Source organism: Syngnathus leptorhynchus, chromosome 12, assembly GCF_054491065.1.
Source record: "Syngnathus leptorhynchus isolate UIUO chromosome 12, UIUO_Slep, whole genome shotgun sequence".
Taxonomy (NCBI): Eukaryota; Metazoa; Chordata; class Actinopteri; order Syngnathiformes; family Syngnathidae; genus Syngnathus; species Syngnathus leptorhynchus.
In genome coordinates this window covers 2,156,885-2,183,575 of record NC_141206.1, presented here as the reverse complement: position 1 = coordinate 2,183,575, position 26,691 = coordinate 2,156,885, and the positions used below count along the sequence as shown (strand labels likewise).

General features: G+C 40.7%; 2 protein-coding genes across 8 annotated transcripts; one reads left to right on the top strand and one right to left on the bottom strand.

Annotated features, from left to right (window-relative positions):
- Nucleotides 1–1,470: 1,470 nt before the first annotated feature.
- Nucleotides 1,471–12,325, bottom strand: nadk2 (NAD kinase 2, mitochondrial). Of its 6 annotated transcripts, none has more exons than XM_085926610.1 (14): nucleotides 12,062–12,325; nucleotides 11,709–11,775; nucleotides 11,541–11,626; nucleotides 11,369–11,457; nucleotides 10,823–10,911; nucleotides 10,170–10,251; nucleotides 9,913–9,996; nucleotides 5,769–5,908; nucleotides 5,587–5,680; nucleotides 5,395–5,490; nucleotides 4,951–5,006; nucleotides 2,790–2,843; nucleotides 2,600–2,723; nucleotides 1,471–2,530 (listed from the first exon to the last, which is right to left on the bottom strand). In XM_085926610.1, exons 4-14 carry the CDS (start codon nucleotides 11,449–11,451, stop codon nucleotides 2,392–2,394), a joined length of 1,041 nt encoding a protein of 346 aa, XP_085782736.1. In that variant the 5' UTR covers nucleotides 11,452–11,457; nucleotides 11,541–11,626; nucleotides 11,709–11,775; nucleotides 12,062–12,325; the 3' UTR covers nucleotides 1,471–2,391. The 6 variants fall into 6 exon arrangements, with proteins under 6 accessions (XP_085782736.1, XP_085782735.1, XP_085782733.1 ...); XM_085926609.1 differs by having other exon boundaries at nucleotides 12,249–12,297; XM_085926607.1 differs by having other exon boundaries at nucleotides 11,541–12,325.
- Nucleotides 12,326–14,012: 1,687 nt separating this feature from the next.
- LOC147047804 (excitatory amino acid transporter 1-like) lies at nucleotides 14,013–25,770 on the top strand. 2 transcript variants are annotated; one of them, XM_085926395.1, is made up of 10 exons: nucleotides 14,013–14,032; nucleotides 18,136–18,278; nucleotides 18,360–18,497; nucleotides 20,672–20,876; nucleotides 20,946–20,988; nucleotides 23,276–23,556; nucleotides 23,636–23,869; nucleotides 23,976–24,170; nucleotides 24,246–24,380; nucleotides 24,953–25,770. In XM_085926395.1, exons 2-10 carry the CDS (start codon nucleotides 18,140–18,142, stop codon nucleotides 25,161–25,163), a joined length of 1,581 nt encoding a protein of 526 aa, XP_085782521.1. In that variant the 5' UTR covers nucleotides 14,013–14,032; nucleotides 18,136–18,139; the 3' UTR covers nucleotides 25,164–25,770. The 2 variants fall into 2 exon arrangements, with proteins under 2 accessions (XP_085782521.1, XP_085782520.1); XM_085926394.1 differs by lacking the exon at nucleotides 14,013–14,032 and adding an exon at nucleotides 16,256–16,319.
- Nucleotides 25,771–26,691: the final 921 nt, after the last annotated feature.

The window sequence follows — 26,691 nt, the reverse complement described above, 5'->3', positions numbered from 1 at the left end:
TCGATGGATTTAATAAATTGGAGAGACACAAATGGTTTGATAAACGTGTTATTTATGTAATACTTATTTGAATAACTCTGAATGTTACTCGGGCCCGTTCTCAGCTCCTCGTTTGTGTATATGTCACGTTAGCATACTGTATCATTTAGCCTGTTGTTGCTGGTTCATGTCTGGTTTTGGTGTTGGATTTTGACAAATACCTTTGCCCCAAAAGTGCGACTTATACTCCGATGCGACTTTTTTTTTTTTCACCTTATTGTGCATTTTATGACTGGTGCGACTTCAAGATTCAAGAAGAATTTATTTGCCATGTTTGAGCGTGCCAAACAAGGAATTTGACTTCGTTACATCACAGTCTCTGTTCAACATTTAGGTGACTAACAACACTCAGGACATGTGAAAATGACAATACAATGACAATATTCTCAGCCATCCCCTGGTCTTAAACTCCCATGAGGGCAAGGAAAAACTCAAATCTCCGACTAGGGGAAGTGAGAAACCTTGAGAAGAGACCACAGATGGGAGGGTCCCTCTTCCAGGATGACCAGGCTGCAATGGATGCAGAGAAGACACAGTGCAGGCAGTGTAGACAATCCAAAAGGGTGTGGAGAGCAGGATGTTATTGCACAGCAATGACTCTGAGACTCTAAGAGTGGTGTGAGTTCATCAGAGCAACAGCCTGGGGGAAGAAGCTGTCTCTGTGTCTGCTGGTTTTGGCGTAGAGAGCTCTAGAACGCCGTCCGGAGGGGAGTAGTTCAAACAGACTGTAACTTGGGTGAGAAGGGTCCATAGAGATGTTGCTTGCGCACTTCCTGGTCCTGGACAGGTACAAGTCTTGGATAGATGGGAGGTTGATTCCAATGATCTTTTCTGCAGTCCTGATTGTCCGTTGCAGTCTGTGCTTGTCTTTGGAGGCTGATCCAAACCAGACAGTGATGGAGGTGCAGAGGACAGACTGGATGATGGCAGTGTAGAAAGTCTTCAGCAGCTCCCGCGGCAGGTTTAACTTCTTGAGCAGTCTCAGGAAGTACAGCCTCTGCTGGGCCTTCTTCCGGACAGAGTCTATGTGGCCGGTTCATTTCAGGTCCCGTGAGATTGTGGTACCTAGGAACTTGAAGGTGTCTGAGGAGAGTATGGTATTACTGCAGATAGTAAGGGGTGAAAGTGGTGAAGGATCTCGCCAGAAATCCACTGTCATCTCCACGGTCTTGAGCGGGTTCAGCTCCAGGTGATTTTGGCTGCACCAGTGGACCAGCCGCTCCACCTCCTGTCTGTACGCAGTCTCATCACCGTCCCGGTTCAGTCCGATGAAAGTCGTGTCGTCTGCATACTTATATTCCGGAGCGACTTATAGTCGGAAAATTACGGTAGAAAGTCTCCATGGCACATTGCATATCACAGTATAATGACATAATACTTCTGTACAAGCCCTCATATTTAAATGCATCTTCAATATATCAACACTCAATCTTGGAATCAATTCACATTTTATTGCTTTTTATACTTAGCAGTTGACCTAAGACAAGGAGCAAAAGGTCTCTCTTGGTTTTAAAGGCTCCCTTTCGTGCAATGTTTGGTTTTGAATCTTATTTGATACTAGTACAACTACAAAAATATCTTCAAACAAATCTGTTTTCCCTTGCCCAATAAAAACTTGAATAGAGGAAATAGGAACATCACAAACACAATAGGCCACTTGCAGATCTCTGGATCCTGCGGTGCATTATGAGTGAGGAAATTTCTTCAGCAACCAACCTTGAATGGGGTCAATGTAAAAAGCTGATATTTTAAATAAAACATGAAAAATATGGTTCAAATACTGGCAGTAAATTATTTCTGTCAGATTGATTGCATTGGGTTTCACTCGCTGTTCGTTTGCTTGTCATATTGCCTGTCTATTTCTAAATATGGTCAAAAGAATTGTCATTTTGGTCCATCTTTTATCTGTTTGCTTGATTGATTGAACAGGGGTCTCCAATTCTTCGAAAATATGATTCTTAAGCATGGGACAGAGTGCAGTTATTTAAGGCTTATATTTTTTTCCATCAACACCTGCACGCTTTATACTATCATTCAAAGCCATTTGTGTGGTAGCCTCCTTTTATACACTTGATTCTCACATGTGCAGATGAGACCTGCAAGTGGCTGAATGTCACATTCGCTTTAATTATTTTGGTGTTGATTCAGTCAAGTATTGCATCACCTAATTATAAGTTGGATAAAGACAAAAATTAACAGGGCAAGAGGTAGAAATTGCCTCGCCCCTTTTTTTTTTTTAATACCTGTAAAAAAAAAAAAAAAAAAGAAGCCCTTTATCATCTACCAGTCACATGGTTCTGTAATGCTTTACACATCTTAGGAGAAGCCAGTCTTATGTGCTTTGGACTTCCCTCAGTTATCCAGAACAACTGTGCGGAGTTGATCGTCCTCACTCATGCTAATTGTTGCAATGGCACCGTCATTGAACTCAAATGAGCTACCTCCGTCCACCACCATGCAGGCGTCCCAGCACCGAGAGCGAACGCACACCCTAAGGGGAGAGCAAAGTTCAGAGAGAGAGCACTTGGACTGAGGAAGCAGACAAGTGTCAGGGACAGACTTGCTGGCGAAGCCTCTCTGCCGGCTGCTTGAAAACACTCTGTTTACGATTGGCTCTCGGATGCTGAAGAATAAGCGTCTGTCCTCTGGACTGAACACCAATGACTCATTGTACCTGTCAGTAACTGATCACAAATATAACAGTGTTAAAAACCAAAACAAAAACCAATGATGGTGTTTTATGAACTTACCTTTGTCAATAAATTCAGGGTTTAGTGGAATAGCAAGGCCCGTTTGACATTTTCCTAAAAAAAGAGATGTTACTAATCAGCTAAGATGCTGGTGGTTTACTGAAAGGGGAAGTCAACTCAGATACATGTATGTTCTTGACAATAATAGGCAAGTATCACACTACAGCAAATCAAAATCAGATCAGATTATTTTGCCGGTATGCAACCCGCATCTGCTGTAATTTTCGGACTATAAATCGCGTTATTTTTCTTAGTTTTCGACTTATACTGAGGAGCGATTTATATGTGAATTTTTTCACGAAGTTTCAAAATAAAAAAAATAAAAAACACGATAAACCAACCACTATGTAGGAAGGGATTGCTGTAATTTGAATTTCAAGTGACGTCAGCGGCGCGGCGGTTGTTTACATAAAGGACAAAGATTCGATCACGGGATGACGAAGGTCCCCATGTACTACCGGCATCATTAGCGGCTTTGTTTGTAAGTGACACAGAGGACGAAGAGTTTGAAGGATTTAATGATCTGGAGTGACACAGAAGGTTTGAAAAACTATTATGGCTTTTATGCACGCCCGATCCGACTCGACGGAGCTTTTTTCCACCTGGATTTAATGAATTGGAGTGACACAGATGGTTTGATAAACGTCTTATTTATGTAATACTTACTTGAATAACTGAATGTTACGTCAGGCCCGTTCTCAGCTCCTCGTTTGTGTATATGTCACGGTAGCATACCGTATCATTTAGCCTGTTGTTGCTGGTTCATGTCTGTTTTTGGTGTTGGATTTTGACAAATAAATTTGCCCCAAAAGTGCGATTTATACTCCGGTGCGACATATATGTTTTATTTTCACTTTATTGTGCATTTTATGGCTGGTGTGACTTATACTCCGGAGCGATTTATAGTCCGAAAATTACGGTATACACGGAGGTGAAAGAGAGCTCCGTCGAGTCGGACCGGGCGTGCGTAAAAGCCATAATAGTCTTTCAAATCTTCTGTGTCACTCCAAATCATTAACACCTTCAAACTCTTCGTCCTCTGTGTCACTTACAAACAAAGCCGCTAATGATGCCGGTAGTACGTGGGGCCCTTTGTCATCTCGTGATTGAATCCTTTGGCCTTTATGTAAACAACCGCCGGGTGACATCACTTGCAATTCAAATTACAGTAATCCCTTGCTACATCGCGGTTTCACTACATCGCGGATTTTTGAATTTTGAAAATTTGTAAGTCGCTCCTAAGTATGGCGACTTATACTTATATATATACCCCCACCCAAACTATGACAAAAACCACGACTTTACGAAAATTACGGTACTAGATCTGTGGAATACCGACGAGACTGACGTCAGCCGCGCACACGCGACGAGGAATTTGATCGATGGATTTAATGATTTGGAGTGACACAGATGGTTTTATAAACGTGTTATTTATCTAATAGTCATTAGAATAACTCTGAATGTTACATTAGGCCTGTTCTCAGCTCTTCGTTTGTGTTTATGTCACATTAGTATACCTATCGTTTAGCCTGTTGTTGCTTGTTCGTATCTGTTCTTGGAGTTGGATTTTGTTGAATACATTTCCCCTAAAATGCGACCTATACTCCGGAGCGACTTGTGTTTTTTTTTCACGTTATTGTGCATTTTATGGCTGATGCGACCTATATTCCGGAGCGACTTTTAGTCCGAAAAAGTCTGTGTACTTATGTGGTCCTAGATCGGATATATATCAATATCCATCCATCCATTTTCTGAACCGCTTTGTCCCCACGGGGGTCGCGGGCATGCTGGAGCCTAGCCCAGCCGTCATCGGGCAGTAGGCGGGGGACACCCTGAAACGGTTGCCAGCTAATCGCAGGGCACACAGAGACGAACAACCATCTGCACTCGCTCTCATACCTAGGGACAATTTAGAGTCTTCAATCGGCCTACCAAGCATGTTTTTGGGATGTGGGAGGAAACCGGAGTGCCCGGATAAAACCCAAGCGGACACGGGGAGAACATGCAAACTCCACACAGGGAGGGTCAGAGGTGGAATAGAACCCGCACCCTCCTAACTGTGAGGCGGATGTGCTACCCAGTGCGCCACCAAGCCGCCCTATATATCAATATTGTAAAGAAAATGTTTGTGTTCACTTCCCTTAACAAAGTGATAAGGTACCTATTGTTAGGATCTCATTCACCGCTTGTTCAGCAAGTTTGTTGATGTTATATGACCTGTAGACAGAAATGGGAGAAAAATACATCTTCAAAAAGGAATAAAAACTCCAATTCTGTAAGCTGAACTGTTGATAAAATTGTGAACCCTGTCAAATTATATTTCACAGAATGCCTCGACAGGTATTACATTTCACAGCACATTCAAATTCAAGACAGCCTGTGCCTACATGCAGTGTTCTTTTGGTTGTCACATAAATACCATGATTAAACAAATGGTGTCCATATGTGCACGCAGTTTGACGATGGATATTGTGGTTGTGTCATCAGACTTGCTGCCACAAATTCTCAGGCACAGGACAAGTTCAACAAGGCCATAGAAAACGACTTCTGATGAGTTTTTTTTAACACAAAAAAACATACACACGCACACAAGTTTGTGATTTACCAGGCTTTGGATCCTGTTCCTGTGCAAATGCTGAGCCCTGAACTCTTCTGCTTTTCCCATGGACCATCATCGACTGAGATCTCATAGTATGACGCCCTGAAGAACCAGCAAGTAATTCAAAGACCATGCAGGTAGCCAAGATGATCAATGCAGCAGAAACGCTAGTGGGTCGCATTTCAATGCCAGCAGTACCTGGAGGACAGAGATTCTCCGATGAAGATTTCATTCAGGCTCCGGACGGGAAGAAGACTGGGCTTGGAGACGCTTTCATTCAGTACTCCGGTCCCTGTGAGCCAACCCAAATTGACAAGGGGACACATTTATTCTAAGACCAAGTAGTTAGTTTGGGGCACAGAATGCAGACAAAGACCTACTCTGCTGGTGGTCCATGGTGGTGATGCGATGGGCCTGGCTGTGTTGCTCCAGGCTCAGCTGCTGTTCATGCAGGTCTAGCGGAGTGGGATTTATTCCAGTGCCTTCAAGGTGAAGTCGAATCCTTTGTCGCCACTGCCACCTGAAAGTGGTACAGAGAAGGTGAGCACACATTTCTTCCCTTGTATAAATATCTATTGAATTTTTAATGAAGCATTTTAGGGCTGGGTGATTATTAGAAAAAATAATGTCAGTATAGTTGTTTTTCTAATTGTTTTAATTTTATTAAAGCATTTAATTAGCAATTGAAGGTTATTTCGGGTCAACGTTGAGCTGTTGACATTGGTGGCAACAGTCTGTGACGCCAATGTATACACCCCAACAAGTCTAGAAGAAAAAGAAATAAAACCTGAGCAAAATAGGGCGGCATTGTGGCACACTGGTTAGCACATCTGCCTCATAGTTTGGAGCGTGTTGGTTCTATTCCACCTCTGGCCCTCCCTACGAGTACTACTAAATACAACTCCGTGTGCACAATTATTCGGAATTTGTATTTTTTGAGGACTAATTTTATGATTGAACAACTAAAGTGACCACAGTCAATCCAAAATGTTAATAAACTTCAATCTGATTATTTCATAAAGTAAAACTGAGGTTTTGGCTTTTGGCTGTGTGCACAATTATTAGGCAACTGTTACTGTGCAGAAGTGTTATGCAACAGAGAGAGAGAGCGAGAGAGATTGATAGGGAGAGAGTGATCGCCTCGGTTTTCGACCATAATCTGTTCCAGTGAGAAGTGAATCGTTCGAATTCTGAATTATGTTTTCCCTTTACAGATAATGGGAAAAAAATTACTCCGTTCCAAGCAAACAAACAAAAAAAAGGACGCCTTTTTTCATTTGCACATTTTTGTCTGATCGTGCAACTGCAGTGCACCGCCGAACGCGCAACCGTGGCGCGTCGCCGACCACGCAACTGCACCACGCTGGTCGCATTATTGTGACAGCCGTCGCTGAAATTTAGAAAATATTTTTAAAGTCCTGATGTACTTACCAAAATTTAAGTGGACCTCAGTGCGCAGGGAGCTTAATTTTGTCCAATCGTGCAACTGCAGCGCACCGCCGAACGCACAACCGTAGCGCGCCGCCGACCGCTCAACTGCACTGCGCTGGTCGCATTATTGTGACAGAGCGGTCGCTATAATTTAGAAAATATTTTTAAAGTCCTAATGGACTTTCCAAAATTTAAGTGGACCTCAGTGCGCAGGGAGCTTAATATGGTTTGATTGCGCAACCGAAGCACGCTAGGCGCTGACTGTCGCATTGCTTTAGGAGCGTCTTTGTGTTTCAGGATGGCTTTACTACTCCCACTTGCTTCCTTTGGAGGCATGATTAGAGTTGATGCAATCCTCTGAGTCACGAGAACGCAATCACGAACGGAGTCAGTTGGGATGTGGGTCCTCTCAGCTCATCTCGCGAGGTTCAACAACCGAAGTTTGTCAGACATCCGAAGCAAAAAAATCTCTCGAATTTTTTGTTCGAATACCGATTTCCGAGGCGGGCGGGGGGATGCTCGCGAGTCGCCAAGGCTAACGTTGCTCCCCCATATATATATATAAAAAAATTAAAAAAATTCTCAACGGATTTACACGACTCATGAAAATACTTTTGATGGAAAAAAAACACGGAAATCCGCGGATTCTCATCCCTGCAAAACGTTTGATGGTTTGGTGATCATGCCGCAACATCTTGGCAATTTCAACAGTGCTGCATCCCTTTCAAAGACTTTTCACAATTTTTGACTTTTCAGAATCAGTTAAATCTCTTTTTGGCCCATGTTCCCTAAAGAAAAGATGCTGCCTGATAATTATGCACACCTTGATATAGGGTGTTGACCTTAGGCCGCACCCTCCCTCATTACTCAAATACACTTCACTTGATATGTTTAAAACCAATAAGCCTTCAAGTTTAAACAAACTAAAGTTGGAAAATACGCATGAAAATGATATGGTCAAAATGGTCACTTACCCAATAATTGTGCACACATTGTAATAATAATAGGCGGCACAGTGGGGCACTGGTTAGCACGTCCGCCTCACAGTTTAGAGGGTGGGGGTTTGATTCCCAATGTGGAGTTTTCATGTTATCCTCGTGCCTGCGCAAGTTTACTCCGGGTCCTCCCATATCCCAAAAACTTGATTGAGCACTCCAAATTGCCCATAGGTGTGAATGCAAGTGCGGATAGTTGTTCGTTTCTGTGTGCCCTGCTGGCAACAAATTCAGGGTGTCCCCCCCGCTTACTGCCCAATGATGGCTAGGATGGGCTCCAACACGCCTACGCCGCACCCCCGGACAAGCGGTACAGATAATGATGGATGAATAAAACATAAATAATAGGAAAAAAAAAGAAAGAAAAAGAGTCTTGACAAAAAGTCAGCCATTACACTACAATAGGCTGCCTCAAACATCTTCAAAATAAAAGTGTGCCAAGGGATTAATGTATACAGGGGGTCCTCGGTTTACGACGTCCTCAATTTACTCTGTTTTGTGTTTACGACACACGTCTCATTTATTACTTTTTATATATTTTTTTTGTATTTCATCTCATATATTTAAAGCCCTTTTTTGACCTAAGCGGTTTTGCGTCGTAAAGGCGTCCTAAGATTCGCAACACTCGTGGGAACTAGTTGGTGCGTGCGGCAGAAGAATACACTGCGAGAGAGGCTGTGGACCGCGGAAGACAGCGTTACCCTCTCACATGGTATACGATAGTGATGGGAAAATGAAGCTTCATGAACCAGTTGTTGTATTCTTTGGTTCCTCCAGATGGCAATGTTGGTTTAAAGTGAGGGTTTTAAGAAATGGCTAGTCAGTGGGCTTTCAGCTCTTTGGTGAACAAAGAGTGCCATCTAGAGGTCTAAATAAACACAACAGGTTCATGAATCATCTTGAAACTTCATTTGCCCATCATTAGTACGGTATACTTGGACTGTTGCGTCATCTCTCTCTCTCTCTTGTAACGCCCCTTCCAGTGTGCAAGCCAACCATGGGAATAGAGGTAAAGAATGGTTTTCTCTTTTTATTACTATACTGTGATTCTGACTTACAGCAAAATTCGGTTTACATCGCTGCGTATGAACGGATCAACGTCGTAAACCAAGGACCCCCTGTATATATATTATTTGGTAAGGTAAAGTTTATTTTGAAGTTGGCCTTCTCATTGTGTTGGTGGCTCTTTTATAGTCATGGATATGATGAACAATTGTTGCTGCGGTTGGCTTGACTTTTTCTTGACACTGCACACAAAATACTCAAGGTAAAAAAAAAAAACAAAAAAAAACTTTTAAGCATTTTACTTTAACTGAGGCACTCTGAACTAATGGAGATCTCGTTTCACCCTGATATTTGACCACCACCCCAAAACATTTTAAAAAATAGAGATATTGCTAGTAATTTTTGATGCCGTTTATCTTTTTTCAAATATTTGAACAGTATTTACAATTCTCTGCTTTCAAAACTAGTTATTCATCAATTTGTTGTGTAGTCTATATTGTATAAGGCACAGGTGTCAAACTCAAGGCCCGGGGGGCAGATAAGGCCCACCACATCATTTTATGTGGCCCGCGAAGACAAATTGGGCATCAAATTAATGTGTCATTACTAGAATTGCAAACTGTCCTCACTTTTAATATTCTCTTTTTTTATATATTTGACCAGCTTTTACTCGTCTGATTTGAAAATGAGTTATTTGCCAGTTTGTTTTGTACTTTTTACTGTATATAATGAGGTGCTCATACATTTATTTGGGATGACAATCATAATGGCCGTCTGAAAGAAGCTATGACTACAATGCGGCCCGTGAAAAAAATGAGTTTGACACCCCTCTGTTTATGGATTAATTTGGGTTCATAGTCATATTGGCCCTCCACAGGCTAACTATGACTACAATGCGGCCGTGACAAGAAATGTAGTGAAGTGCAGTAACAATGTTAAAACTAAAATGAAACAACATTTCAAGATGACTAGAGCCTTTCTACACACAACGTAAAAGATGATTCAAAGGATCAACTTTAAATAGTTGTGAAAAGATTGTATCTCACAATAAATTATGCACAAAGCCTCTAAATATACGCGAGTAAGTACGCACCTGAACTCACCACGGCAGAGTTTCCCCAGTGCCTCTGGGAATTTGCGAGTGTACTTTACAGGCAAGCACAGATGACCCTCTGACCTTTATTAAAGAACAAAATACAAAGAATTTATAAAAAGAAATTACGGAGCCAGGGGTAAGACAACATAAGAGATTATCAAGATGAGACATTGTTGTAATTGTCTTTAACTTTGATAGTAGGTGTTGAAAAATTAAAGTAAAACACGGCTGTGTTGTGATGAGCTGTATTGTACCTCTCAGGGTCTGTGTTTACTCCAACAACTGGTTTGTCCTTGCTCAACACCTTACTGGCAACAAGTAGCATTGTCCCATCACCTAATAAAACAAACTGCAGTTACATAACACGGTATTATAGTTAATGGTCGATTGAAACCTTAGTATATTTGACTGTTTTTGGCCTTTCTGTTTACTCGACCAGGATAACTTAAGGGAAAGTTTAAATTAGGGTTGAAAAATTTTGAAAAATAGTCTAATTGCGATATTTCACCCCCACACCCTCAATGTGATTATTTTTTTCAAGGTATTCTTGTGCATGTATACATTTAACAAATACAACCAATATATGAACCTGTATTACAATAAACAACCAAAGTTGTTTTTCATTCTATAAGTTAGTCTTACACTAAAATAAAAGTAAATCAAATAAGTTTCACCAATCAGAGAGTGGTATATCTACTGTTCCACCCCTATAGATAGTTAAAAGAAAAAGCTCACAATCAAATCAAATTAAACAATTTTTTTTCTCCCAAAATTGCAGCCTTTGCAGAGTGAAGATTGCTGTCTTCTACATTGTAATGTCAATTTGAATTTGATTAATTGCTCAGCATTGTTCAATCAATATTTCTGTCGATTACCAACATTTACACCACAACCAAACCATTCTTACCTCCAGCAGATATAATGGCATCTGCCCATTTCACTACTTCGGAATCATATCGCCCCCTTTTCACTACTTTAACTTCAATTCCTTCTTTCCTAAAAACACATGTTCAAATACATCTCACAAATTTACTGTAGCACCACAAAGCAAAAATAACATCTAGCTCAAGGGTGTCAAACTCATTTATGTCACATAACGGTTTTCTTCAGCGGGCCGTTATGACTGTGAACCCAAATATTACATATGCACAAAAAACATTTCAAAACCAGAGGCCAGGAAAAAAAAAACTCAAATATTAATGCAATGATTTTAAAGGTGGGTAACAGTTGCAATATCGCAATCAAATGCAAAAACTAATCAAAGTGAAGTGCAATTTTGTTATATCCACAAGAAACAGCCATCCATCATTAAATCGATAAACATAATTCACAGGCCACTTAAAAGGATCTGGTGTGCCAGATCTGACCCTCGGGCCTTGAGTTTGACACCTGTGATTTTGGGAGACAAGTGTAGGATAGCTATGGTTATCTCTTTGTGTTGCAAGCATCTTACTGTAGACTTTTCACAATATGTTCCACGTTGTTTATGTGGATGTTGTGTCTTTCCAGCAGGCCACTGTAGCTGGAACCCTTCATAGCAAGCTGCAAACACACATTCAAAGTCATGTAAAAATTCCAAATCGAAATATTTCAGTGGCTTTTAGCCTCACGGAATAAAGTTTCACCAGATGCTTCAGATCCTCCTCGGAGAGTCCTGCATAGCGATAACGTTGCTGTTCAAACTCATATCGGGTCGTCTTGGTAACCACCGCTACATTTCCAGGTTTGAATCCATATTTTGGTTTGGTTGAAGAGTTGCATGTTGAAGTGTGAATTTGGCGAAGTGGGCTTACGCGTAAGGTTAGACTCGCCACGTGATTTCCAACACACATCAACTTCTTCACAGAACAGCAAGGCATGCTTCAGAAGTGCAAAAACACAAAACTACAAATTCTGGAGGATGTGCCGAATGACGCTCCCGTTCGGTGTTACTTTCAACAGAACATGTCATATCAAGCTATTAATACGTTAGCAGTGTCGAGTATCCATTCAAGAAGTGAGACTAGACAGTAAGTCTGGAAGGTCACCATCGAGTCTACAGGTTTAGATCATTTGTCAAAAGAACCATTTTTAATAGTTCTCAAGTCGCTTTGCTAAGGTGTATGTAACAGTCCAATTTAATAAACAAGATGGTTCTCGTACCCACCAGAATGTTACTGTGTACAAGCTAACCTCAACGTGAACAAAGCTTAGCACGTTGCCTGAATATTGTAAACAAGAAGTCCCATGATTACCAACGATTCAATCCCCACCAGTCCCACACACACACACACACACTCCAACAGGCATTTAACACACGACGGAAAAGGTTAAATTCCCAAACAAGTGGAAACCTGATCACTTGATACAATCATGGGGCTTCTTTCCAGTCCATGACAACCAAGCACGTATTTATCGAATGTAATGGCGTCAAGGCACTCCTATTGGCTACTAAGAAGGTGAGGTCAGATTTGTGGGCGTGTTCTGTTCGTAAAGTTGTTGAACTTGTGGTGCGTTCAAGTGAAATAGGATAATTGGAAGTGTGAAATTACAGTTGGTCATTACTGTTCAACTTGTATTTTTGATTTTCAAATAATTCGTCAAAACCTCTGTAGTTTACAAATAAAATCTATTTTAGATTAATTTGTTCATCATGTCACTTGTGTTTTTACAGGTAATGTCTATTAAAATGAAGGGTTTGTAAAATACTAGATACATAAAAACGATCATGACCTCTGTACATAACTATGAAAGTCACTCATGCCATAAGTGATCGAATTTCTTGAATCCTTAAGAGGAGACATTGCATATTATTTATTCGTCATGGTTAAAAATAACCCTATCATAACCACCATGTCTTATTCCATACAATCCATCCATCCATTTTCTGAACCACTTAGTCCCCACGGGGGTTGCGGGCGTGCTGGAGCCTATCCCAGCCGTCATCGGGCAGTAGGCAGGGGACAGCCTGAACTGGTTGCCAACCAATCGCAGGGCACACAGAGACGAACAACCATTCGCACTCACACTCACACCTAGGGACAATTTGGAGTGCTCAATCGGCCTATCAAGCATGTTTTTGGGATGTGGGAGGAAACCGGAGTGCCCGGAGAAAACCCACGCGGACACGGGGAGAACATGCAAACTCCACACAGGGAGGGCCGGAGGTGGAATCGAACCCGCACCCTCCTAACTGTGATGCGGACGTGCTACCCAGCCGCCTCCTATCACATACAAACTATTTTAAATTCGATGTTTGTGGAGGTTTGTAGTGAGAGTGATAGTGGTATCTATCTATCTATATGTATGATGGTTGTTCGTCTCTGTGTGCCCTGCGATTGGCTGGCAACCGGTTCAGGGTGTCCCCCCGCCTGCAGCCCGATGACGTTATATATATCTATATATATCTATATATATCTATATATATCTAAATATAGATATAGATATAAAACGTGTGTGCGTGTGCTTATGGTGTTGACAATAGAAAAATACGAAACAATAGAATTGTTCTTTTTTTACTTTCAATAAAATATGAATTTACTGACAAGTCAAGTTTATTTATATCGCCCTAAATTACAAGCAAGTCTCAAAGGGCTTCACATGTACAAGAATTGACAATTATTCTCAAACATGCCCTAATCTTAAACTCCCAGGAGGGCAAGGAAAAGCTCAAAAAACTCCTACTGAGGGAAAAATGAGAAACCTTGAGAAGAGATCACAGGTGGGAGGATCTATGGAAACAATGCAAAGAAAAAGTGGATGTCCAATTCAAAGTGAAGAGCTGCAGGAGGTACCCTCAATTGTCCTGGCAGTGTCTTCGAGGGTGGTAATCCGCCGCAGTTCCCTCATCCCGATTGGTTAACAAGAAATCCAGACAGCCGTTATCAGTTTGGGTGTCACCTAACGCCCTCCCCAGTCAGGGGAGGCGAAAACACAAACTCCAGCCGAATCGGCCACCACAGGTTAATTAAAGGTCATGGCATAAAAATGTCTTTAATCGTGTTTTAAATGTTTCTACTGTGTTAGCAGTTCTGATATCAATCGGTAGGACATTCCAAAGCTGTGGAGCCCGAATAGAAAATGCTCTAGAGCAGGGGTGCTCATTACGTCGATCGCGATCGACTGGTCGATCGCGAAGGCAGTACTGATCGATCGCAGCGTGACGTTAAAAAAAAAAAAATTGTCAGCCTATCATCACATAATTACAAAAAAATTAAATATTTATTATGTGTGTTATGCAATATCGGCCTATTCAGTTATGCAAGGTACATCAACATACGTTGTACATACAAAGAATCCTTAATAAATTTGAAAATAGTGATATGTTTTGCATTTTTGTGGTGTGTAGGTAGATCATTTTAACTTGGTTGTTTTATAAGTAGCTCGCATGCTGAAAAAGTGTGAGCACCCCTGCTCTAGAGTCTAGACCCTGCAGACTTTTTTTTACCCTCGGGGGTCACTAAAAGACTAGCATTTTGCATGCAGAGGTTACAGGATGGAACGTAAGGAACAACTAGGTCGACGTGATACGAAGGCATGCAGTGATTTATAGGTTAATAGAAGAACTTTGAAGTTACATATTAAATGGAGCGGGAGCCAATGTAAGTTGGCTAATATTAGGGTAATGTGATCAAATGTTCTCGTCTGTGTGAGCATTCTCGCCACAGCCTTTTGTATTAACTGTAGACTTTTATTACTGGACTTAGCTACGAGGATGGGCAACATGCAAGCTCACAAAATCTGGAGGCAAGGCCTCATTAAGCGGCAGCAATTCATTAGGTTTTAACCAAAAATGTTTATATTATGATCTGTGATGAGGTCATTAACGAATAGCGCTTTTGTGTGAAGTGATCCAATCACAAAACCGAGTTTAAGTCTAATTGGTTGATCAGAGTTCGTATTTATCTGAGGATTTTTGGACGAAATACGAGTAAGATTGTGTTGTCTAGGCCCAGCATTACCTTTAAAAAGTTTATTAGTGCGGCACGAAGGGACGACCATAGAAATTTGATAGTTAATATTTGGCAGACGTACTGTTATTTGGAACAGCCAACGTGCTGTCAGTGAGACAGGTCAGGGCAGAGTAATTGGACTTGTCTACTACTTCAGTAGAAAGTGTGTAAATGTATGCTGTAGCACTATTCAAACTGTGACACTCTAGTCTACAAAAGGAGCTATGTGCATGATGGGAGTCCAGCCTCGTGCTAGTTACCTTTATCTTAACAGACCCGGCCTGCTCTAAAGTGGGTTGTCATGAACAGCTCAAACAGTAATCTATGTCACTAGAAAGAGTGATGGCGCCTTCACAGTTAGGATGAAGGCCGTCCTTCCTCGGCAGGTTGGGGCGCCCCCAGAAGGTGGACCAGTTATCTATAAACTGAAGTCCCTGATTCTTGCAGAAACCAGTTATCCACCGATTAAGCGATAATTATCTACTAAACCTCTCACCATTACCCCTCGCAGACAAGGGGCCAGAGACAATTACTCGATGTCGACTCATCTTTCTGGCGAGATCACAAGTCCTCATTATGTTTTTCTTTGTAATCTCTGATTGTCTCATCCTAGAATCATTGGAACCGACGTGTATCACTATATTCAAGTAACTAGTGTTAAGAGTAACTGCCCTACACATCAGGGAAATTTACATGTTTATATGTTTAGTATAGGTTGAGGGAGAAGGAAAAATATTTTGTCTTGTTATAGTTTTCCAGTTCTTTCTTTAATGCTCGCTATGCTCATAGGAATCACCAGGAGGCTGCCTTCTCAGTTTAACCATTTAATGTATGCCAGAAAGATCGAGACAGAGCTGTGGAGCCTTCTCTGCGAGATTGCAAAAGAAGGTCTAACCCCCATCTGAAGGATTCCTACCCTTGGCCGCCCACCTGCAACAGGCCAACTCTGCCTAGCGTGTGTGATAATGTGTGAGCTTTCAATCTTAACTGAAGGGAAAAGCCGGTGAAAGCAAGAGAAGGGTCACAGCAAGATAACTGCAAAGCTCAAGATACCTAGCTAAACATGTGTGCCAAAGAGGCCTAATCTGACAACAATTTTATTGTAACAATCTCAGCAAATAGAAAAATTTCAATGTTCGCGCTAGGCTGAGACACCGATGCAAATCACAAAAGAAGGAGGAAAAGACTGATGTGGATGATGAGTTAAGATAACTGTAAGTTTGCCTAAAAATTTCTCACCAAGATAAGCAACCAATAGGAGGATCATTTTCTAATTTGTCCTTGTTGGTCACCCACCCTCTCATTTGCTCTCTCTCTCTTCCCAATTATACTATTAATAGGAAAGCACCATCTCTCCTCACATTCTGTGTTCTGCAGTTCACCACTCTGTCCTAAAAGAACGCAAACTGCTTCTTTCATCACAGCCGCAAGGTAACCATCAGCAGAGAAGAAACAAACAGCACATTTTCAGAGGTATGTGACCCAAATGACTATCTTACATGTTATGGATTGATGAATTGCATCAGGTACTTAAGAATCGCAAGTATTGTAGTGTGTCTCTGTGGAAAAAAAAATAGATAGATAGATAGATAGATAGATAGATAGATAGATAGATAGATAGATAGATAGATAGATAGATAGATAGATAGATAGATAGATAGATAGATAGATAGATAGATAGATAGATAGATAGATAGATAGATAGATAGATAGATAGATAGATAGATAGATAGATAGATAGATAGATAGATAGATAGATAGATAGATAGATAGATAGATAGATAGATAGATAGATAGATAGATAGATAGATAGATAGATAGATAGATAGATAGATAGATAGATAGATAGATAGATAGATAGATAGATAGATAGATAGATAGATAGATAGATAGATAGATAGATAGATAGATAGATAGATAGATAGATAGATAGATAGTGATTTGGAGTGTGAGTCCAATCAGTTTTCTTGGGACTAAGCACCTATTAGTCCATGATGTATCCCGGTTCTCGCCCATAGTCAACTCCCCAACTCACTCATGACCCTGAACATCCAAAGAATCTTAAATACTCACATTAACCATTGACACAGGGTTCGGCAACCCAAAATGTTCAAAGAGCCATATTGCCCCCCCCCCCAAAAAAAAAACATATCTGGCTGGAGCCGCAAAATCTAAAAGCCAACATAGACTGTCAATACGTAAGTTGTGTGTCTACTATTAAAAACAAATTTCGGTCCTCAAATTTCTCCACCAGCACCGCAATTGCACGTTTCCTCTCAGTTGCAACTGGGTGATCGGCAGCAAATTTAGCATGCTTTATCTGAAAATGTCGCTCCAAATTCCTCTTGTTATTTGACAACTTCTCACTGCAAATCAAACGTGCAGGCAATGCTTCAGCATTGACAATGAAAGCAAATAGTTCAATCCATACCTCTGTTCTCATCAGCAAGCTTTCTCTTTTCGCCTTTTGAATCCATGGCCCATCACTCACACACCTGTTTGTTTCCCACTCACCTGTGCTGTGTTGCAGGCTATGACGCAATTTTGCTGTTTGACGTCATTCTTAAATTCGGTATTTTTAATATATTTACTACTACATACATTTTTACAGCATAGGAATGATTGTGTCATGATTACCATCTAAAAACCGTATTTAAAAAAAAATCACCACCAACAACAACAAAAATTATATATTATTTTAATTTAATTATATTTGTCCATTTTCACGCATTTTGAAAAAACTCCAGGGAGCCGCTAAGGGGGTGCTAAAGAGCCGCATGCGGCTCTGGAGCCGCGGGTTGCCAACCCCTGACCTAACATGTACGTTTTTAGAATGTGGGTGTAAAACCCACAATTGCAAAGGCAGGCATTATGCATTGTGGTGCGCATTTTAATCAGCATGATGTCATGGCTTTGGCCAATCAAAATTATTTCAAGTTGCCACAGCTGCAAGTGAATCGTTGAATGCCAGCACTTAGCAGTTAGTGTATCTCCTGTTCGTTGGTACGTACATGTCAGCAGGGGTACCGCCATTGAGCCGCTGTGGTCACATCAATGCTGCAAATTTGAAATATTTTCTCAGGCTCTTTTTAGTCATTTGCCTATCAAATCCTCATCACTTCCCACCTCTCACTCACAGCAGCTATGCATGTCAGCTACCATCATCATTTTGTGAAAGTATACTGTACCTTGGAAAATCTACTAATATGTGCCAATCAAATTCAAATAAATAATCAATGAATGCCCTATGCAGATCCAAATGCCAACATAACCGACTGTTTCACTGCAGCAGGATGCAGCGTTTCAGAGAAGGCATTCACATACGCACCATGAAGGCCAAGAGGAAAGTGGAAGAGATCTCCAAAGAGGACATCCAGACTTTCCTAAAAAAGAACGCCTTTGTTCTCTTTACAGTTGGTGCAGTTATTGTAGGTATGTGTGCCTTGTACAAAGCTAGCACAATGAAGCATTTAACCAACAGACAACTGTCCTACATCTTCATTGTCTTTATAGGAATTATTGTGGGATTTGCTTTGCGTCCCTACAAGATGTCCTATCGAGAGGTGAAGTACTTTTCATTCCCTGGAGAACTACTGATGAGAATGCTGCAGATGCTTGTTTTACCCTTACTGGTCTCCAGTTTAATAACAGGTACAAAAATCACAGTCTTGGACATAAATTTGTAAATGAAAAACAAACAAACTACAATTTATTTAGTTTTAATGGATCTGTGGAATTTGTAGATTAGTGAAAGTGGTAAAGTATATGTTGAGTGTATCGATTTCGGAACAGTTTCAGCATCTAATTGCACGCTTACCCCAAGTGTAAATACATTTGAACATACTTGGAAATAAATACATAATATGTTCAAAAGTGGGCGGCTTGGTGCCGCAGTGGGTACCACGTCCGCCTCACAGTTAGGAGGTTGCGGGTTCGATTCCACCCTGTGTGGAGTTTGCATGTTCTCCCCGTGTCCGCGTGGGTTTTCTCCGGGCACTCCGGTTTCCTCCCACATCCCAAAAACATGCTTGATAGGCCGATTGTGCACTCCAAATTGTCCCTAGGTGTGAGTGCGAGTGCGAATGGTTGTTCATCTCTGTGTGCCCTGCGATTGGTTGGCAACCAGTTCAGGGTGTCCCCCGCCTGCTGCCCGATGACGGCTGGGATAGGCTCCAGCACGCCCGCGACCCCCGTGGGGACAAAGCGGTTCAGAGAATGGATGGATGGATGGATGGATGTTCAAAAGTATTTTCATGCGCAAAGCAACAGTCTGTGGCATTATGGGAAAATGTAAACATTCAGTCATTCAGTACATTCAAACGCACTTGATGCTGCGAATGGACATTCAAATACATTTGAACGTACTTGCAAATATCTTCTAGCAAATACGTTTGAACGTATACGCAACTATGATCAAAAGTACTAGCAAGTACATTTGAACATACTTGCCAATCAAAGATGGGACCCCTGGGTTTCAGCACCCTTCTTATGATAGACCTCCTAATTGACAGATCAAAGCACAGGCCAAGATGCGTCCTCGGCCCACTGCTGTTTACTGTGATGATAAACGACTGTGTGGCCAGCTGTGTCACCAACCACATTGTGAAGTTTGTAAACAACACAATAGTGGTGGGCCTCATTAGGGATGTTGAACGACCTGAAGTACAAAGAGAAGGTGGAGTAGCTGGTGGACTCGGAAGCCCGACACGAAATGTGGAAAAAGCTAAAGAAGATCATTGTCAACTTGAGATTGAACAGGCCCAGATAGTTTTGTGGTCTGGGGGCTGCAGGAAAATTGTGACGAGTCATAAGGACAGTGGAAAGATGGTTGGGACTTCTCCTTCCATCTCGAACATGGCACAGAAACAGTTCTCACTTTACAGTTGCCCATTATGTAACAACAGTTTATTCTTAATTGAATATTTCCCTGCTGGTGATTTGGTTTAAAAAAAAAAAAACTATTGAGTGAAAACTCCTTGGAAATGACGCAATATTTGATCACACATTCACAGCATTCCGAGCCGAGAATTTTAGCATTGACCTTTCAGTATTGTCTGTTCTCCTTTCTGGCCTCTGGAAAGAGGTTCCACAGCATTTGGTGGAGGACTAGCAGGATCCATTGCCTCCCTGCTTGGCACTCAGCATTAAGGGTTGGAATTGGGGCACTATATCACCAAATGATTCCCGAGCGCGGCACCGCTGCTGCTCACTGCTCCCCTCTCCCCCAGGGGATGGATCAAAATCACATGGGGATGGGTTAAATGCAGAGGACAAATTTCACCACACCGAGATGTGTGTGTGATCATCATTGGGACTTTAACTTTTATCCAAAATAGCTTTGTCCTTCAGGCCCTCACAGCTAAATTGCAAATAAGGACATTAGAACTCTCACTGAGTTGCACCATTGTTATATTTTGCACATTATGCTTTAGGCTACCTGACTGCGGTTCTCCAAATGTTTGAAATATTTTTAAACAACAGCTGCATACATCCATGCCAGTAGAGTGCAGTGCAGTAATCAACATTTCAGGTTTCCTTCCTGCAGTCATACTTACCTCTAATTCTTTTGCCACTGATTTCATTTTAAAGTGGGGCTGAGGTTAGAGGTTACAACGAGCGTATTAGTGTTCAACGACAGATTCCTGAAGTTAGGTTAGGTTTACGAAAAAATAGATGTACCTGGAAGGTTTAATTAAATCTGTGACAGCTTGAGCCTTTGTTTCTGTGTGGTACTGTATTCTCTTAGTGTTTGTAAGGGTTATGTGGAACTTTCATCCTCCATATTTCTAAATCCTGTGTTGTTCCCCCACCCTTGTGTGCATTAGGAATGGCAGCATTGGACAGCAAAGCCTCAGGCAAGATGGGCATGAGAGCTGTGATTTACTACATGACCACTACCTTTATTGCAGTCTTCATTGGCATCCTCATTGTCCTGATCATCCACCCAGGAAAAGGATCTAAAGATGAATTTGGAAAGCAACAGCTGATAGAGCAAGTCAGTCCTGCAGATGCCTTTTTGGATCTGATCAGGTAGCTTGGGGGTTAAGTATGTCAGCATTCTTAATCCGTTCAACCATCTCTGACTGACTGCATTTTCAGAAATATGTTTCCGCCAAATTTGGTCCAAGCCTGCACACAACAGGTGAGCCATTAAATTACTAATCTCTACCATTTTAGGAAGCAGTATTCATTCAGTATGCTTTAGTGTATTTAAATCGTTTATAGCTGACAATGTTTTGCATTTGACAAGAGATCGGCTTTCAAATATTCACTCTCACTGTTGTGTACCTATCAAAAGTAGCGCCATCACTTCTAACAAATTAGATTGCTAAAAAAAAACAATACAATTTGAGCTATTTCTCAGAACCAAAATATTGTTTGAATATTTCTATACATTTATACAATTGAACACAAACACAAAAGCAATGTTGTGAAAAATGCGTCAACATCATTGTCTGGAGATCATATCCCGTGTGAAGATATGATATCATTCCTAGGTTGCAGTGAAGTCATAAAATGTGACAGCAAAAACTAAAGAAATTATGAATCGAGGAAATGCTAAAATAATACAGTAAATACAGTAAGTTAAAGTATTTGCCACTTTATGTATGTGTGTATGTATGTATGTATGTATGTATGTATGTATGTATGTATGTATGTATGTATGTATGTATGTATGTACTGTAATTTTCGGACTATAAGTCGCGTTTTTTTTCATAGTTTGCGTAGGGGGGCGACTTATACTCTGGAGCGACTTATATGTGACTTTTTTCACAAATTTTCAAAATTCAAAAATCCGCGATGTAGTGAAACCACAATAAACGAACCGCGATGTAGCAAGGGATTACTGTCATTTGAACTGCAAGTGACGTCACCGGCGCCGCGCAGCGGTTGTTTACATAAAGGGCAAAGGATTCGATCACGGAATGACAAAGACGACGAAGGGCCCCACATTTGAAGGATTTAATGATTTGGAGTGACACAAGGTTTGAATAACGTATTTATGTTATAGTTATTTAATATATTTTATTTCATGTAGCAACTTGTATATGTTTTTATCGTTACAGTTCAGTAGTTGTTGGCTTGTTGAGCTCTTGTTTTGTTAAATAAAGAGCCGTTTACCATACCCACGTCTTTCCTGGTACTTTGTTAACGCTACAATATATTATGTAGTAGATCTTTGCGGGGCGCGCGCGCGGCGTTGACATAAAGGACGAGGAATTTGATCGATGGATTTAATGATTAGGAGTGACACAGATGGTTTGATAATATTGTCGTTATATGATAGTTATTTGAAATATACTTTATACATCGTTATATGGGTCTGTGGAATAATTTGAAATGCAACTTACAACGAGTCCGACTTCAGTGGCACGGCGCATATGCGGCGCATACACGGCATTGGTTACATAAAGGACGATCGATGGATTTAATGAATTGGAGTGACACAGATGGTTTTTATAGACGTGTTATTTATGTAATACTTATTTGGATAACTCTGAATGTTACATCAGGCCAGTTCTCAGCTCCTAGTTTGTGTATGTCACGTTAGCATACCATATCGTTTAGCCTGTTGTTGCTGGTTCATGTCTGTTCTTGGTGTTGGATTTTGACAAATAAATTTGCCCCAAAAGTGCGACTTATATTCCGGTGCGACTTATATATGTTTTTTTCACTTTATTGTGCATTTTATGGCTGGTGCGACTTACACTCCGGAGCGATTTATAGTCCGAAAATTACGGTATGTATGTATGTATGTATGTATGTACGTACGTACGTACGTACGTACGTACGTACGTACGTATGTGTTATTTATTTTGAGGCCATATAGCATATCACATATTTCACACAGTTTCAGATCACCAAGCCAATTTACTAACATCTCACAAAGACAACCCAAGTAAGTATAATCTTCCAAACCTTATCTCCCCGAGCCTAATAAATGGTTGTTCCACCCTTGGCAATAATAAATGAAAACAGGCATTTGCGATAACTGGTGATCAGTCTTTTGCATTGCTGTAGAGAATTCTTGGCCCACTTGTCTTTACATAATTGTTTCAACTCGTACTGGATTAGCCGATTTTAATAACTAACCATCCAATCCGACCCGCGTCTAGATTCCATAATTATTAGAAACAAAGAGAAAATATCTGTCTAAAGAAAAGCTTCACTCATTTAAGGCTAAGAATGCCTTTAATTTTGGAATGAATTTCTACACAATGAACATCTAATAACAATGTTATGTCTAAATTTGATTTTTATTCAAGCGTTTGGCCATCGAGGTGACTGTCTGGTAAAATGTTGGCCCTCTGACAAGTATAATTGGTGATCCCAGCGTTAATGGATTTATTTGATCATGACAATGTAATGTGCGCAAATGTGGAAACTGTTGGGATCTAATAAAGCCCCTTCATAATTTCTTTGTCCAGTTCAAAACCAAATATGGAAAACGAGTCATTCATGTGACCATGACTGTGAACGACACCCTCTTTAATACAACCAATGGAACCCAGGAAGTTATGAAGATCACCCAAGAGGAAGTGATACCAGTGCCTGGTCAGGTGAACGGAGTCAACGCACTAGGTTTGGTGGTCTTCTCCATGTGCTTCGGGCTGATCATTGGTAATATGAAGGAGCAAGGCCAACTCCTGAGGGATTTCTTTGACAGCCTCAACGAAGCAATCATGAAGCTAGTTGCTATCATCATGTGGTAGGACTTACCTTTTGACTTCCTGTTAAATTTGCATTTCACTCACATTTGTCTTAACCTTACCTCCTCCTTCTGTCAGGTATGCTCCTATTGGTATCCTGTTCCTCATTGCGGGAAAAATAGTGGAAATGGATGACCTTACACAAATGGGTGGCCAGTTGGGCATGTATACGATCACAGTGATCATTGGTCTAATGATCCATGCCATTCTTATACTTCCCACCCTGTATTTTGTCATCACTCGGCAGAACCCTTTCATTTTTATTGCTGGGCTTTTGCAAGCTTTGATCACTGCATTGGGCACCTCTTCCAGGTGCGGCCTGAATCTAACAGTTAGCATCAGATTTATTGTAACGATCTCTAATTTTCGGGTAAACTGTGGTGCAAACGTGTCTTATTTTTGTGTTGTTATCTCCCAGCTCAGCCACCCTTCCTGTCACGTTCAAATGTCTGGAGGAGAACAACAAAATAGACAAGCGAATTACTCGCTTTGTATTGCCTGTGGGTGCCACCATTAATATGGACGGCACTGCACTTTATGAGGCGCTGGCGGCCATTTTTATTGCCCAAGTCAACAACATGGAGATGAACTTTGGTCAGATCATTACCATTAGGTAAGAATGAACAAATAATGACGCGAGTAAATATGAACAAACATATACAAATTAAAGGTGTGCCCTTTAATCAAGTATTACAGCAACTGCAGCTAGTATTGGAGCTGCCGGGATCCCACAAGCAGGCCTGGTCACTATGGTAATTGTATTGACTTCTGTTGGACTTCCTACTGATGACATCACTTTGATCATTGCAGTTGATTGGTTCCTGTGAGTATCCCATGCCTTCAATAATATAAGCATGTGACACAATGAAGAGCAAAGACAGGATTCACATCTTTGTCATTTTATAGGCCAATAATATCCCCATCTCATCACCTAGTGACACACTTTTTGATTCTCCCTGAAGTCCTGCTCTACATCTTTTCCTTTGTGTTGAATATTTTCTGGAGTGAGTTTTAACATAGAAACATAATTAGGTTTTCTAAATTAATAATTCCAATTAGAAAACCCTTCTCAGAAATTACTCTGTTAACTAGGGCAATGTGGAAAAATCCCTGCCTCCTCAACTAGGATGATCCAAATATGAAAATCTGTGCTTTTTATTGAGGATAGCAGAACAAAATAGTGTAAAATATTATTGTTGTTATGAAACGACATGGGGCAGTTTGTTTGCAAATTAGATTTAAAACTGGGTAACTGGGTAAAAATGAATAAGCCACATTACCACGGTATCACCACCAAAATGAAAGAGTCACATTGTTTTATTTCAATTTTTAAAATGATATAATCAAGCTAAATTTGTGATATCTATAGTGACGTCCTCTTTTTTTGTGTGATAGCGACCGTCTGCGTACCACCACCAATGTTTTGGGGGATTCAATCGGAGCAGGCATCATAGAGTTCCTCTCTCGGAATGAGCTTCGTAGCAAAGATGTGGAGATGGGAAACTCTGTGCTGGAAGAGAAAGAGAGGAAGAAACCTTACAAACTCATCTCACAGGATAGTGATTTGGAAAATGACAAACGTGGTCACAATGAATCAATCATGTAGTTCTTCCAAAGTATGCGCTTCAGGTTTTGAATACATGCAACTGACGCTGTTTTGTTTTGAGCTGTTGCTGTCCTCTTTGATTTCACACTAACATTTGGGTTTTATCTTGTTTAACAAGAGATGAACTTAATACATTCCTCTTAATTCCAAAATAACAAAGACAGTTTGCTTTAATTACATAAGTCTATGATTTTTTGTACCATATATTTAGTTCATGAATGAATGCTCATTAATGTAATATCACATTATCTTCATCCAAGGATTGTGTATGTGTGCAAGTGCTTTATGCGCATTTAGTTAATGGAAATGGAAGTGAAGTGCAGTGTTGTATTTTTTAAAAATAAAGCCAAAAACACTTAAAAAAGCATGCTGCGGGCTAGAACAATGTCTAATGTCTATTATCATAATTATCTTATTTTCACCAATTGTTATTATTGGTTAAAAATATTGTTGGACATAACGTTCCTAAAGCCTGTTTATTAGGCCGCTATTGCCTACTATGTATTACTATTGCATGTGTGGACATTTTTTATCAATTGGACTCCTTTAAGTTACCATGACACAAATAAACATTATATGGGAGGCAAAAATAAACTAAACTATTAAAGTTTATCAGGAAAATAAAGTTGTTTGCATCGTATTCATTATCTGGCATGGTCCCTGTGTTTTTAAGGCTTCTCTGGCAGGACAGTACAATTCCTTTCAGCTGGTCAGATACCTCACTGATGATTTGTGTATTTTGCGACAAGTTCAGCTCAAAAGCGCCCCATCAATGCAACGACTGCTTTCAGGAAGTCAGCGATTGTGATGTTCTCAAGATCCAAGACTATTTTACTATTCCTACTGGAGTTGTCTGATCCCTTTCCTTAGTATGTTGTTTTTGTCTTGCCGGACTACTGTGTGGTGAGTCTGGGAGTGGAGGGCACAAGGCATAAAATGATTAAGTTCTTTGGTTAAAAAAAGACATGTCCTTCTTTTTGTTCCTTCTCCAGTCTTGTTTTCCTGCTGTCACAAATGAAAATTGCTCGTGGATAGCTAATCTGTCCAGAAAGTTGCTGGCCAGCTAGTTCAGTAAGAATCATCGATGAATTTCGAGTCTTTGGTCAGTCATCTTTTTTTAACGTGGTACAAAAAAATTGCTTCACAGCCAATTGTGTTTGGTTACTGTTGCGTTTTGTTCAAGATGTCCGTCGTTAAGCAAAGAAAACAAAGATGTGGAGTAATAGTTGGTTCTTTATTTGCAAGATCTTGGGTTGCTTTACGGCAGTCAGTAGACAGTGTACTTCAGCAGGTGAAAACCACAATTGGTGACCCCGACACGATGTCCAGTTGAGCGGTTTTAAGACTTCCGAGGGGGAGAGCTTCTTCTGCGGTCTGGAGGCCCGGGGCCCTACCTTTAGAAGGTAAGAAGGCTTTTTCCTTCATAAATGGATGAAGTAACGATTAGCGTGTAGAGGACATGTTTTTCCTTCTTTTCCCCTCCCTTTTCCCTTCTGTATTTCTGCTTGTGGACAGTATAAAACCTTCT

What these genes read in the sequence shown, in the direction of transcription:
- nadk2 (XM_085926605.1), bottom strand. Translation starts at nt 11,774, where the DNA reads ATGCCTTGCTGTTCTGTGAAGAAGTTGATGTGTGTTGGAAATCACGTG. An exon ending in AGGAGGATCTGAAGCATCTG is followed by an intron (nt 11,458 to 11,540) that starts GTGAAACTTTAT and finishes GTGTGTTTGCAG; the next exon opens with CTTGCTATGAAGGGTTCCAG. An exon ending in CACCATGGACCACCAGCAGA is followed by an intron (nt 5,681 to 5,768) that starts GTAGGTCTTTGT and finishes GTTGGCTCACAG; the next exon opens with GGACCGGAGTACTGAATGAA.
- LOC147047804 (XM_085926395.1), top strand. Translation starts at nt 18,140, where the DNA reads ATGCAGCGTTTCAGAGAAGGCATTCACATACGCACCATGAAGGCCAAG. An exon ending in TCCAAGCCTGCACACAACAG is followed by an intron (nt 20,989 to 23,275) that starts GTGAGCCATTAA and finishes TTCTTTGTCCAG; the next exon opens with TTCAAAACCAAATATGGAAA. An exon ending in GGTCAGATCATTACCATTAG is followed by an intron (nt 24,171 to 24,245) that starts GTAAGAATGAAC and finishes CCTTTAATCAAG; the next exon opens with TATTACAGCAACTGCAGCTA.